At 38.1% G+C, this 13,168-nt stretch overlaps 1 protein-coding gene across 11 annotated transcripts in view; it reads right to left on the reverse strand.

The window, feature by feature from the left end:
• PARPBP (PARP1 binding protein) overlaps positions 1-13,168 on the reverse strand; it is a 51,749-nt gene that overhangs the window by 30,599 nt on the left and 7,982 nt on the right. For 9 of the 11 annotated variants that reach the window (XM_065680363.1, XM_065680360.1, XM_065680373.1 and 6 more), the window contains exons 5-6: positions 11,735-11,905; positions 8,184-8,338 (exon numbers count right to left, since the gene is read on the reverse strand). In XM_065680363.1, coding sequence (XP_065536435.1) covers positions 8,184-8,338; positions 11,735-11,905 — 326 coding nt within the window. The remainder of the gene's footprint in view (positions 1-8,183; positions 8,339-11,734; positions 11,906-13,168) is intronic. The other 2 variants (XR_010613058.1, XR_010613059.1) reach the window with 1 other exon arrangement.

Genomic DNA, 13,168 nt, shown 5'->3' on the forward strand with positions numbered 1-13,168 from the left:
AGGACTGGAGAGTGGGTGGGTGATGGGAAAGCATGTGATTGCACAATTAAAGACTACATTAACACATACATCTCAGGCAACTGAAGTAAGACTTCACTGGCAGCCTCTAAGTGTTTAGTTTTACAGACAATGTTCAGTTAACATTTTTGAATTTTATTTTTTTTCTTTTTTAAATTAACAAGTTCCCAAACATTTTACATCAACTGACAGAAGGAATGCCTTACCATCTTCAGCATGAACCAGCACCAAAAGAGGAGTAGACAGTTCAGGTGGGATTTATCTCACCTGTCCCGTAGCCAGAGAAAAACAGATGTCTACATGAAGATAAAATGAATCATATGCTAAAAATTCCTTATTTGCTTTAGTGCTTTTAAAGGGAGTTAAAAAAAAAAAAAAAGGTAGCACAGTGTAAAACTCTACCTGTTAATAAGGCATTGTATAAATCTTATGTTCTGTCACTAGTTGCTTCTACTAAAAATATTCTCTGATCTTGTGCCCATTTGAACCTTTTTGCCTTACATCATCTGTGTCCTAATCCCATCTATTTCTATCACATTTTCCTTATCAAACCATCTTTTCTTATGTCCAGGTAACTACTTTATAAGAAACTGAATTCCTCGCCTATTTCGTTCTTATTCAGATTATCATATAAACAAGTTCCTCTGCCTACCTAAAATCTACATGACATTGGCAAGAGCTCTTCTTACAGAACTGGGGCCCCTTAGTGTGCAAAGTTAATATGATGCAGAAGTACTTTTATGTATTTTCTGAAATACATCTTTTGTAGAAAACACTAAAGTAACATGCAGAAGAAAAAAAAAGTTGAGGATATGGACTACATTCAAAACTTGATAAAAAGCAGAACAGACTCATGAAGCCTATTCCAAGAACAGAAAAAATATATGAAAATTCTATTATAATAAGGTAAATATTTTTACTCATTCATTTCAACTTTTCCAACAGAGGTAAAATAATAGATGACAAATGTATAGCTATCTACTTATATACCAGGAACAAATGTCTTGACACAGACTACTCACACCTGGTGGCCATGGGGTGGGAGGGGATCACAGCCTTTATCTTTGTCACGGACTTAGGCAGTTGTTTTAGAACTTGATAAAAAGTTAACCTTTTTATTTTTAATTTAGAGCTACACAAAGAATTGCAATTTAATTTATAAATAAATAGTTCATATTTAATTAATTTCAGATTTTCTACAACAAAATTGTATCAATGAAGTTATCTAAATCTTGAATATAAAAAAATAACTACATCAAAGCACTTATCACTCAAAAATTCCACCTGAAACAATGAACATATGCATTATTACTCTAATTTTTTAAACCATACAGAACTAAACAGTAGGTGAAGACCCTACTTTAGGCCCTTCACAGTTTTGCAGTCTATTAAATCAACAATAAGCACAGCAAAAAAGAATCCTGCTGCTATTTTTTCCATGTTGCTGCTGCTGCTTTTGCTCTATTGCCAAAGATGTCTAGATTTTTCCTTGGTGGAAGAAAGCAGAATGACTCTTCCTCAGGAAGTGCCACCATCTAAAAGGTCTGGTATCTTCCCAAGAACTTATTGCAAAAAAAAACAAATTTGGCTTTCTGTCAGTGTCTGCTCCCACCATGATTACTTTTGGATTTTCTCCATGCCAAGTAATACCTCTTCAAGTCCAGTGACGTAGCTACTATAAAAGTAAATAAACTTCTCATAATAAGATACTTGATGAGCAGCCATGTGCATTCCATCCTACAGTTCCATTGTTCCTCCATAGCATACCCAGTTTAACAGTTCCCTCTGGACATAATCACTTCCCTGCAATTTACTGAAAATTGTCAGGATGGGAATTATTGACAGGGAGCTGCCAGACTTCTTCTCAAATCTAGATTAAAGGGAGGCCTTAGAAATGGAAGAACTAACAATATCTGTTATGATCACATGAGAGTCAAATTTTTCAATCCAGCACTGATATCAGAGTGTCACACAACCCCAGCCTCCATATTGTCTTTTTAATTAAAGGGACTACACTTGAATATTTAGGACAAAATAGTCCGTGTGCTCTCCAGCACAAGCCTAAATTAGAAAGTTAAGGAAAGGGACAGCAACTTACAAAAATCACAATTTAATTAAATGCAGTATTGCACAATTGGAGCATCTGAGATACCACACTTCAACCGTGATAATTTAAGTCAGACTTACCCTCAAAAGATGAGCTTTTTCTACCAGATTTCTGCTTTCTTGAAAATCCAATTTAAGCCACAATTAAGTTTATTTTAAAAATTATCTATCTCTAAATATATATTTTAAACAGTCTTAACATTAAGTTTAAATGAAGACAATCAGATTAAGGTATATCAGTATTTCCATTATAAAGCTGAATGTGTGGGGAAAGCAGATCATTTACTTCAAAACTTTGTTAAAGCATGTTAGTCCTTGAAGTGGCAAGCTTTTTCAGGGAAAATTTAAGAGTCTGGTTTAAACCTATTTTTTCCACTTATAATTATTTTCTTAGATAAATCTTTACAATACTTTTTACTTTCTTCAAAATGCAAGAATATTTATAATTAAAACACAAGCACAATATTTAACATGGTAGAACAGTAATATAGTCTTAATTTGACTCACTCTACATAACATATTTAGCACCAAGACATTCTTCAGTGATGTTCAATATTCTTCATTTCATGATTTCATGACTTGAGAAACTAGTGTGTCTATGTTCTCAGTATTTTACTGAGAAACAGCACACTGCAAATATTCTAAAAAGTGTAAAGAGATTTAGCCAATAAAACAATTAGAAGGAATAACCAAGACATGGTGGGACAACCTGGGAGCTGGAGTACCGCAAAGGATTAATACAACCAAATGCAAAAGGCACAGAGTCACGGGGTACCCTCTGTATGCAAAAGCAGCTCAGAGGTATGGAGGAGCTCTTCTGTTGAAGAAACAAGACGCTTGTTGAGAGCTTGTGAATGAGGGTCAGTATTTGTTATAGACAACCCAACACTGAAGAAATGGGCAAAGTACTCTTAAAGTGACTCTCAGGAGGTTCTGTATCACAGACTCTGGTTCTTACAGGGAATTCTACCACCCTGTCTTTTGGAAGAGCATCAAAATGGGATGCAAGAAGTCAAGACTTCTAGAGGGTAACAGGGATACTGGATGGGCAGCACACAGCCGGGTCTGCTATCACCAAGGAAGAATCAGCCGGGGATGTGGAGGAAACAAAAAACATCAACAGCAGCCTTGGCTGTAGCAATCATGGAGTTCAAGATCCTAGGCCAGTGAGGAAAGCAAGTAGCAGATTATAGACTGTTGTCTTCAGGAGAGCACATTTCACGCTCTACAGTGAACAGGTCCATGGAATCCCTTGTGAGAAAGATCTAAAAGCAAAAGAGCTCAAGAAAGCTGATGTGTTAATGACAGCATATTACAAGCACAGGAACAGTCCACCACAATACTCAGGAAAACATTTAGAAATATCAGTAGACTGGCTTGGCTAAGCAGTAAACTAAACAGTGAGCTTCGATGCAAAAAGGCTTTACACGGGATGGAGAAGGGACAGGTTACAAAAGAATAACCTAGAAACATTTCCTCGGCATTTAGGGATGCTGTCAGGAAAGCCAAAGCTCAGCTGGAGCTGAGACTTGCAAAGAATGTTGAAGCTTCACCTGCTGCTTTTGTATTAAGAGGCTGAACAAAGAGGGACCTTTACTGCAAGCTAGGAGATTTTGCAACAGTGGAACAAATGAAACTGAGGGAACTCAATGACTTCTTTGATTCAGTTTTCATCCATACCTCTGATTAGAGAAAGTTTTCAGAGACGTGCAAGCAGCAAATAAGGATCAAGTCAGAGTTCACTCAACAGAACTGTTCCAGTGTGAGTCCATAGGACCAAATTGGCTGCATCCAAGAGCACTAATGGAACTGGCTGATGTCCTCATAAGGCCACTCTATGCCATCTTTGAAAAGTCATAGTGATCAGGGGAGCTCCCAGACAAATAGAGAAAAGCAAATGTTTGCAAAAAAAGACCAAAATAACAGTTTGGGGAACTACAGATTCAGCTGCATCACTTTGTTCCCTGAGAAAACACTGTAAGAAAACATTTCTGCACATGTGAAGGATTAGGTGGTATCTGGTAAGTGTAAGCATGAATTTATCAAGTGTAAATTATGCCTAACTAATCTGTTTACCTCCTATAATAAAATGTCTGGGTTTGCAGACCTGGAAAAATTTACCTTGGTTGTAGCAAGGCTTTCAACACTGACAGAAAATATTCTCAACATACAAGTCTGGATATTACAGTCCGGATGGATAGACAACTGAGTAAAAACAGGTTGGATGATCAAGCTCAGAAGATAATAAATATGTTATACTGTACCTGTGGGCCAGTAACAAATGGAATACCACCAGGGCCTAGCCTGAAACCTGGTTTTTTCTTTTAAATATCCTTGGCATCGAATTGGTGATAAAAACCATGCTCATCAAGTTTGCAGATGACACCAAATTGGATGGAACAGTCAATATACCTGAGGGCAGAGCTGCCATGCAGTTACCTACAGAGACAGGAGTAATGGGCTGACAGGAACCCTATGAAATTCAGCAGGGTACAAGAAGTCTTGGAAAAGGATAACCCCCTGCAGTGATACAGTCCAAGGACCAGCTCCATGTAAAAGAACCTGGGAGTCCTGGTGCATGTTCAGCAACCTAACGGTAAGCCAGGAGCGTGCCTTGGCAACAAAGGCAGCCAACAGTATCCTTGGCCATTTCAGCAGTAGCATAGCCAGTAGTCTGAGGAATGTGATTATCCCTCTCTAATCAGCACTTGTTGGATGAAAGTTAGAATACTTCATCCAGTTTTGGGCCCTCCAGACCAGAAAAGACACTGATAAAGTGGAACAAGCTCAACAGAGGCTGCCAAGATGGTCTGGGAGTCATGCCCTGTGAGAAACAGCTAAGGGAACAGCTTGTTCAGCCTGGAGATGAGAAGAGGGATCTACTTACAGCTTTCTGATATCTATGAAAAGGTAACCAAGAAGATGGAGCCAGGCTTCTCACATTAGCAGTTAATGAAAGGAAAAGAGACAACCGGCACAAACTGAAACAAGAGAGGTCCTACTCAGTATGTTGGAAGAGGGTGGGGGACAACAGCAATGGACATGGTCACCAAAACTTTTAATCATGAGGACACTCAAGCAGTGGAACAGGTTGCCAAGAGGGAGATTGAAAACCTCAAGGATGAAGATTGCACAAAGCTTGACTGGATAAAGCCCTGATTAACCTCAGCTGACCCTGTAACTGGGCCTGCTTTCAGCAGGATGTTGGACCAAAAGTATCCTGATGTTCCTTCCAACCTGAATTACTCTGTGTTCCTAAGCACCATGGTTTAAGCCCAGCTGATAACTCAGATTCATGCAGCTATTCGCCCACACACCCTCCCAACTCCTCCCCCTTACCTCCTCCCTCCAGGCGGGATGGGGAAAAGAATCCAAAGTATGCAAAGTCCACAGGTAGAGATAACAGTCCAATAACTAAAGTATAATACAAAACTACACTAATAATAATAATAAGGGAAATAACAAGGGGAGAGAATATAAAACTAAAAAGGGAAAAGAAAAAAAGCAAAAGCAAAAACAAACAGCAGTGGTACACAACTGCTCACCACCCGCCAACTGATACCCAGTCTGACCCAAGCAGCAATTTGTCCATTCCAGGTGACACCCACCAATTTATATTCTGGACATGACATGCTGCGGTATGGAATACCCCTTTGGCTACTCTGGGTCAGGTGTCCCGTCTCTGCTTCCTCCCAGCTTCCTGTGCTCCTCCTCACTAGCAGCGCATGAGACTGAGAAGTCCTTGGTCGGGGTAAGAATTACTGAGCAGCAACTAAAAACATTGGTGTGTTATCAGCACTGTTCTTAGACTAAAGCCGAAACACATCACTGCACCAGCTACTAGGAAGGATAAAATTAACTGCTACATCTGAACCCAGGACACTATGTTTAAGGAGCCATATAGGCAGTTTTGCACATTTGAACAACTTCCCAGCAACTTAAGAACACAACTCCAGGGCTGCATGGACACTACTCAATTAACTCAAACATCTGGCACAAAACCAGATAAAGTTGCATATGCTTTCTCTCCCCAAATACTATTGCACCTCCAGATGCAATCACAGCAACACCTTAGCATTTCCCTGTCAAGGTAAAGCTCAGTGTACTAATGCACAAACACAATCAAGTCAAGCTGTATAATTTCAACAGCTGACTGTAGAAAACTACTCACTGACCTGAAATGTAGACCCACTCCAAAGCATCATGCTTGCTCAAATGTGTTGAATGAAACAATAGTTAACTTTAAACAGCTACTAACGTGAGCTGTGCAATAGTGTCACCTAGTGGTCAGTGCTTACAGCAAAGTCAGCGCCCGACTGAAGAAAATTTACTACACATCTACCAACGTTTCTACTCTACAAAATCAGTAGGGACTTTTAAAGTATGCATATGTATACACACAAACATCTATATGGACTAACAAGTGCAGCATGCAGTAAGGCAACTGCTTTTCCATCATTCAGTTTTTAAGTTACACATCTTCTACGAACTTGAAAAAACTAATTTTAGAAACAAGCAAGATTTTTCCAGGTGCAGGAAGCTTTATAGTTTGACCTAAAAAAGAAGGATTTCCAGGATGATTGATTAGTGCTACGCTTTTTTATTTATACCAACAGAAAAGAGTTTCCAGACCCTTAGGTATATAATAATCATTCACTTCACTGACAACCACAACATTGATAAGTTTCTTGTCAAGAAACAAGACACAAAAAGTAGCATATTCTAGCTATTTACTGCATAAACATTGTCCTAGTCTTACTCATACAGAATGTGTAAATAGCTTTAGGGTTACAAGTCTTACAGCAACCACTAACTTTAGGGAATATTCATGCTACTGATTCTTAAAACACCAGCGATTTCTTCTAATCTTAAACATTTAGAGAATGAGGAAAGGAAAAGCTGCACTATTTCAAAACTTCAGAGATTCATAAGAATGTTGGTTCTGCTCAGTAAATACACTGAAACCAAAGTTCATATCTTCCCATTTCTCCTGTTACCACATCTGCTTATGCCGTGCCATATTTAAACCAAATCATGATATTTCAATTGACTTCCCACTGACAACCTTCCCATCCCTCATATCTATTGTTCATCTTCTTATCCGAGTATTTCATAAGATAACAGTTTCATCTTGTTACAGTGGGTAAGTAAAAAACCCACGAATACTGGCCATTTGTGGCATAGCAAATACTGAGACCTGGATTTTACAGTTCAGCTAATCTCTACATCAGAGAAACAGCAATACCACAGATTGGTTGGCCAGTTTGCTCTTAGATTTCTCAACAGGTTTCTAAAGACTAAGCAGCTGAAACTTTTGCTGCATTGTAGCTTCTTTCTCTCTGCGCTTTAGATTGCAGTAGTGGCAGAACTAGTTTAGAACTACTAATGTAGAGCTGTATTTTCTGGAATTCATAGTTAACTGTCATATCACAGGCAGGGCATATAGACAGTCCTCACTCATAGAGCTTTCCAAACACTAGAGAACACTAATATCTTTCTGTTCACTAGTATTGTGACGCTTACAGTTTCTAAGCTGTATACTAGTTCTATAACATTTGAGAACTTCAGCATACTCATGAAGATTCTTCCAAAGATAGCCAACTACCTGGTATATTTCTGTAAGCACTGAGCTACTACATAGATACATATGTAAAAACAATACTAGTATTCTACATTGTGAGGTTATAAAGCCCATATGCAGTACAAGAAATACCAGAAATGCCGCAGTACAGCTAAGCTGTACTAAGGAAGTCATTAACTAGCAAGAACTAAAGCACATATCAGTCTATGTACTTACCAGAGCCACTAGACTGAAATCATTGGAAGTTCATCAACAACTATGCAACTAAACCAAGTAGCCATACACACACTGATTTGATAAAAATATATGAGCTTGACAACTGTTTTTCATATGTCTATTTGCTATTAAGGTTCTAGTTGTAAACATTTATTCTGAATTATTAAATAAGTAAGCAAGTACATTTTCTTTCATTCCTCAAGACATGCACACAAGAAAAAAGGGTGCTTGACAAGACATATATAACAGAAAATTCTATTACCTTGGATTTAAGATTTCACCAAGAATTTCTTGTAGTTTATCAATAAAATTAATTAAGTTAGAAAGTCCCTTTACATGGGCTTTTAAAGGATCAAACAATGAAGATGCACAGCCTCTTCCTCCAATTTCTACAGTTCGGATAAAAGATGTTGCCATCTATTAGGAAAAATATGCAGAAACATGAAACTGTAGATATATACAAAATGTATGTGTGATGAAGTAAGCCTCTTCTAAAGATTTTTAGAGTGTATAACAGCTGGTTGATGGAAGAAATTTAACTGAATTTAATAGAACAAATCTTATTGGCGAACTTGGTATATCTCATCATGAATACTTGCAAGATCAATACTTACGGTGCAGCAGTATTAAAAAAACCCAACCACAAGCCAAAGCAGAAATGACCCAGTTAATCTGATATTTACATTGGTTTCTTGACAGCTCTGGAAAAAACTTTATTAACACATGGTATAGATTTTTTTTGTTGTTGTTGCTGCTGCTGTTGAAATGCTCATGCTGATCCCATATAAACTATTCTTCTATTCAGAAATCTCTCTAACGCAAGAACAATTTTAACACATGCACACAAAAGGTGACCACAGTAGTGCATCTATTTTCAAGGGTGCAAATAAAAATAACATATAATCAAAGCTTCTGAAAAATAACAAGTTATCACAAGTACACAATTCTGAATTTTTCTATATATTTTTATATGCCATAAAAACAGTAAAAGAAGAAATGTCCCAAAAGCAGTATGGTTTAGATGATAATCCTTCAAAGTTTAAGGCAATAGTCAGCATAAAAAGCCTGGCAGTTCTTCAGAAAGGTGAAAGCAAAGGTAACAAGCCAATATGCTTGAGACAGATGCAGTAATATTAATTCTACATATACACTTTAACTTCAGACTATACAGCTAAATCATAAAGCTCTTCGGACTGGAAAGAATACAACTGGAATTACTCTAGCAAAGAAAGTAAACCTGCCAATATTCTTGCCTTTGTGTTAAAGATTTCCTGTGGATCAAGTACAGTTCATAGGACCTTGCCTTCCCAATGGAAAATATTCTGGCTTTGAAAGATTTCTACAATACACAGATGCCAGAAAAGACGACTTCTTTACACGGTAGAGAAGTTTCCCCTCTGGCAACCATGAGGAAGAGGTAATAAATCCAGTCCAAATATATACTTTTTTTTTTATGCAATGTTAACAGAGCATTAGGAGCTAAAATAATTAATTCTGGAACTAGGATTTCACAAATATTCCATATTTATTCAACCATAAAAGTCAGAGAAAGCAGCTGCTTCAGTGACTGCTACATACCCATACCATTTTTCATTGGTCTGCTGTTGTCTGCACTGAGGCCACTGTGCATGTAAAATTTGATTATTTTGAATATGAGGGCCTATGGTGGTTCTTTGGAGGAAGAATTCTTACTCTTCTTATTCCAACTATTTTTGAGATGGCTCTGTGAAGACTATAAGTCCAAATTGAAGTATAAATGCACCTCACAAGCCTCTGTAAGCATTGCGCATTGATTCTGTAGCTTTTTATATTCCTATACAAGAGCACTGAGGAAAGAGTATACCACTGTCTTGAGGGGTTTTTCCCAATTCTGTGCCTTTGAGATCATGAGTGTACCATATCAGTCATGTCTTGAAGAGTATTTCAAGACTTATCAATGACTGGAAAGCATTACCTTTTCCAAATTCTGAGTCAAAGGTGAAGAAACTGCACTGCCCTTTCAAATTTTGCCCTCTCTTCTAGTATCCAGGTTGAAGTCAGGGGTTTATGACATGGTTGCTCTAAGGAAAGCAGTTTGTACACAGAAATACTTTAGGTTCCAGATGTCTCAAGTTTAACATATGCACAGAAAATGCTGTGCTAGTATAGCCAAGATACTTACAGAACTTTAAAACTGAAATGCACTGTAATATGTGGGTTGGTTTTGCTAATGTTAATACTGCTTCACAATAATTAGTAAACCTCATTGCTGTATTGTGTTTGCATGGAAAGTTTTTTGGTATCTGTGGCTTCTGTAAGGAGCTGTTAGAAGCTTTCCCTGCATCTGATAGAGCCAATACCAGCTGGCTCGAAGGTGGAGCTGCCACTTGGCCAAAGACTAGCTGACCAGTGACAGTGACAGCACCTATAAGATAACATATTTGAGAAGGGACAGAAAAAAAAAAAACCAAACCCAAAAACCAAACAACTGTAGAGTGGCAGCTGGAGGGGGAGAAAATATGTAAGAGAAGCAGTGCTACAAACATCATGGTCAGTGAAGGAGGGAAAGAGGTGCTCCAGTTGCTGGAGCAGTGATTCCCCTGCAGGCAGTGGTGCAGGCCACAGTGAGGCAGACTGTCCCCCCAAAACCCATGGAGGTCCAGATGCAGCAGATATCCACCTGCAGCCCATGAAGGATCCCACACCAGAGCAGGCAGATGAGTAAAGGAGGCTGTGACCCCATGGGAAATCTGTAGTGGAACAGGCTCCTGGCAGGACCTGTGGCCCCATGGAGAGTGGTGCCCACACTGGAGCAGCAAGTTTGCTAGCAGGATTTGTGATTCCACAGGGGACCCACACTGAAGCAGTCTGTTCCTGAAGGACTGCACCCCACTAAAGGGACCTACACTGGAGCAGCCTGTGAAGAACTGCACCCTGTGGGAGGATACAACTCAAGTCTGGGGAGGACTGTTTCCCATGGAAAGGGCTCTATGCTGGAACAGGGGAAGAGTGTGAGAAGTCAAAGAGGGGAAGTGACAACATGTGATGAACTGACCACAACCCCTATTTCCCTGTGACCGTGCACTACTGTGAAGAGGTAAAGAATCAGGAGTGAAGTTAAGCCTGGGAAGAAGAGAGGGGTAGGAGGAAAGTGTTTTAAGAATCAGGTTTATTTCTTATTACCCTGTTCCAATTTCCATTAAGTAGACTGTTTTACTCATGACTAATTGCTGAATGATCTCTTCCTGTCCTTATCTTGACTCAAAAGCCTTTCATCCTATTTAATTTTCCCTGTTAGCTGAGGAGGGGAGTGATAGTACAGCTTTGGCATGTACCTGGGGAAGAATAGTGTACCACAGTTGCTTTCATAGCTAGTTGGTAAGCAGCAACATCTAGGCTAATGCCACCTTTCTTCCTTTGTCTTTTTTCTTTGTTATGCATAGCCATGATCTCACTTCAAACTATTTACCAAGATTTCAAAAATTTAAAAGCAATAATAAAGCATTCCTTATGTTTAAGATAGGAAACATTTCAGGATTTCAGTCACTGCTTCAGATGAACAGTCTTGATGCCCATTTTCACAATATCACATTTTAGAGCTTGAGGTACACATACACATAATTATTTTTCCATGCATCTTTACATCTTATGACCAAGCAAGCACCCATTTATTCACATAGAATCTCTGCTGCATCTTTTGAACCTAGAAGTAATGTTTATGGTGGCATTTGACTTGGCTTGCAAATGTCAGTCTTGCATGAGATTGAAGCAATAATTTATATTCATAGATGTTTTTAATTTCTTCTGATCTACAGCAACTTTCATGACACATACCAGGAAAATCGACATTTTTCTCTCCTGTGAGGCATGTTTTAGGTTAGTGAAGGCTTCTCTATCAAGTCCTCTGTCAGGAACATTCAGAATATGAGCCAATGCTAGATCATCCTTAGAATTCACCAACAGGCTTAAATATGAACAAACACACTTCTTTGCCAGGATTGCCATCTGCGTGAGAAAGCATCACACAAACTGGTCTCAAGTTGTATTCCTTTTGCACATATATAAATATATATATATATATATTTGTTAATTAGATATGTATGGGGATTCTGGATGTATTGAAAAGCAAGCATGATTAACGTTAAAATCATTTATACTGCACTTGAATATTCACAAAATATTTGAGGGTTGAATCTATAGTTATTAAATTAATAGTTATTAAAATTATAGTTATTAGATTAATAGTTATTAAATTAATAGTTATTAAATTAATCTATAGTTATTAAATTAATATATTATATATTATAGTTATTAAATTAATAGTTATTAAAATTGGCTATCAATTTCTACTTAGAAACCTCTTCTCTACCCCAAGGCAAAAGACTAGCACCATTAAACCACATAAGGATTTGTCATTAACTTCCAACAGACTAAGATCTTAACATCTCACCAGCTCTGCACCAAATTCAGTAATTTTTCCCTGGGCTCCCAATGGATTTCAATCAGAAATTCCACTGATTGAGTCTGGACATAAACTGTGACCCAGGTCCACCCACACAACCAAAACATACGATTGTAATTGCTTATATTACAGCACTATTCTGGACCCTGTAAGAGCAACAGTCCCAGAACTGAAGAATTTGGTTTTGTTGCAAGCAGACAAGACCAAATAAAAGCCATTAACAAAAGGAAAGATAATGAGAAAAAACTATATTTACTATGGAATTTCCTCTTATTCAATGGGATGTGTACAACAATCATAGGCACTAAAAATACCAAATGTGTGTGTAGTAAAAATAGTCTTTTCAGACTATCACAAGTGGGAGCAGCAAAAAAGCCATTATGTAAGTGGCAGAAGTGCTACCCAAGGGAGAACCCTAGCTCAGAAAATGTCTTCTTGTTCAGCAATATTTTGAGTTGTACCTAATTATTGAATTGAAATTGTCACTTATCACAAGGAAAGCATGTTTGGAAATGACTAAAGCTTCTGTAAATAAAGCAATGTAACAGTATTCAGAGATTGCAGTTTTGGGGGTTGAAAGGATAAAATCGAAGCATCTGGCATTCCCAGAAAGTCCTCTAGTCCTCTGCTGGGACAGACAAACATTGTTTGCTTTCCTATAGCTATCACTGCAGTGGCTCTTCAGATTTATTCTGTGTGTAAGGGAGTAGGTGCTAATAGAATGAAACTGAAGTTTACTTCACCTACCACTTTAATTCTTAGTATTGGGCAAACTAACTCTTAGTCAAGACAATGTTTGAGTGATG

This window comes from Lathamus discolor, chromosome 1 (genome assembly GCF_037157495.1).
Source record: "Lathamus discolor isolate bLatDis1 chromosome 1, bLatDis1.hap1, whole genome shotgun sequence".
Lineage (NCBI taxonomy): Eukaryota > Metazoa > Chordata > Aves > Psittaciformes > Psittacidae > Lathamus > Lathamus discolor.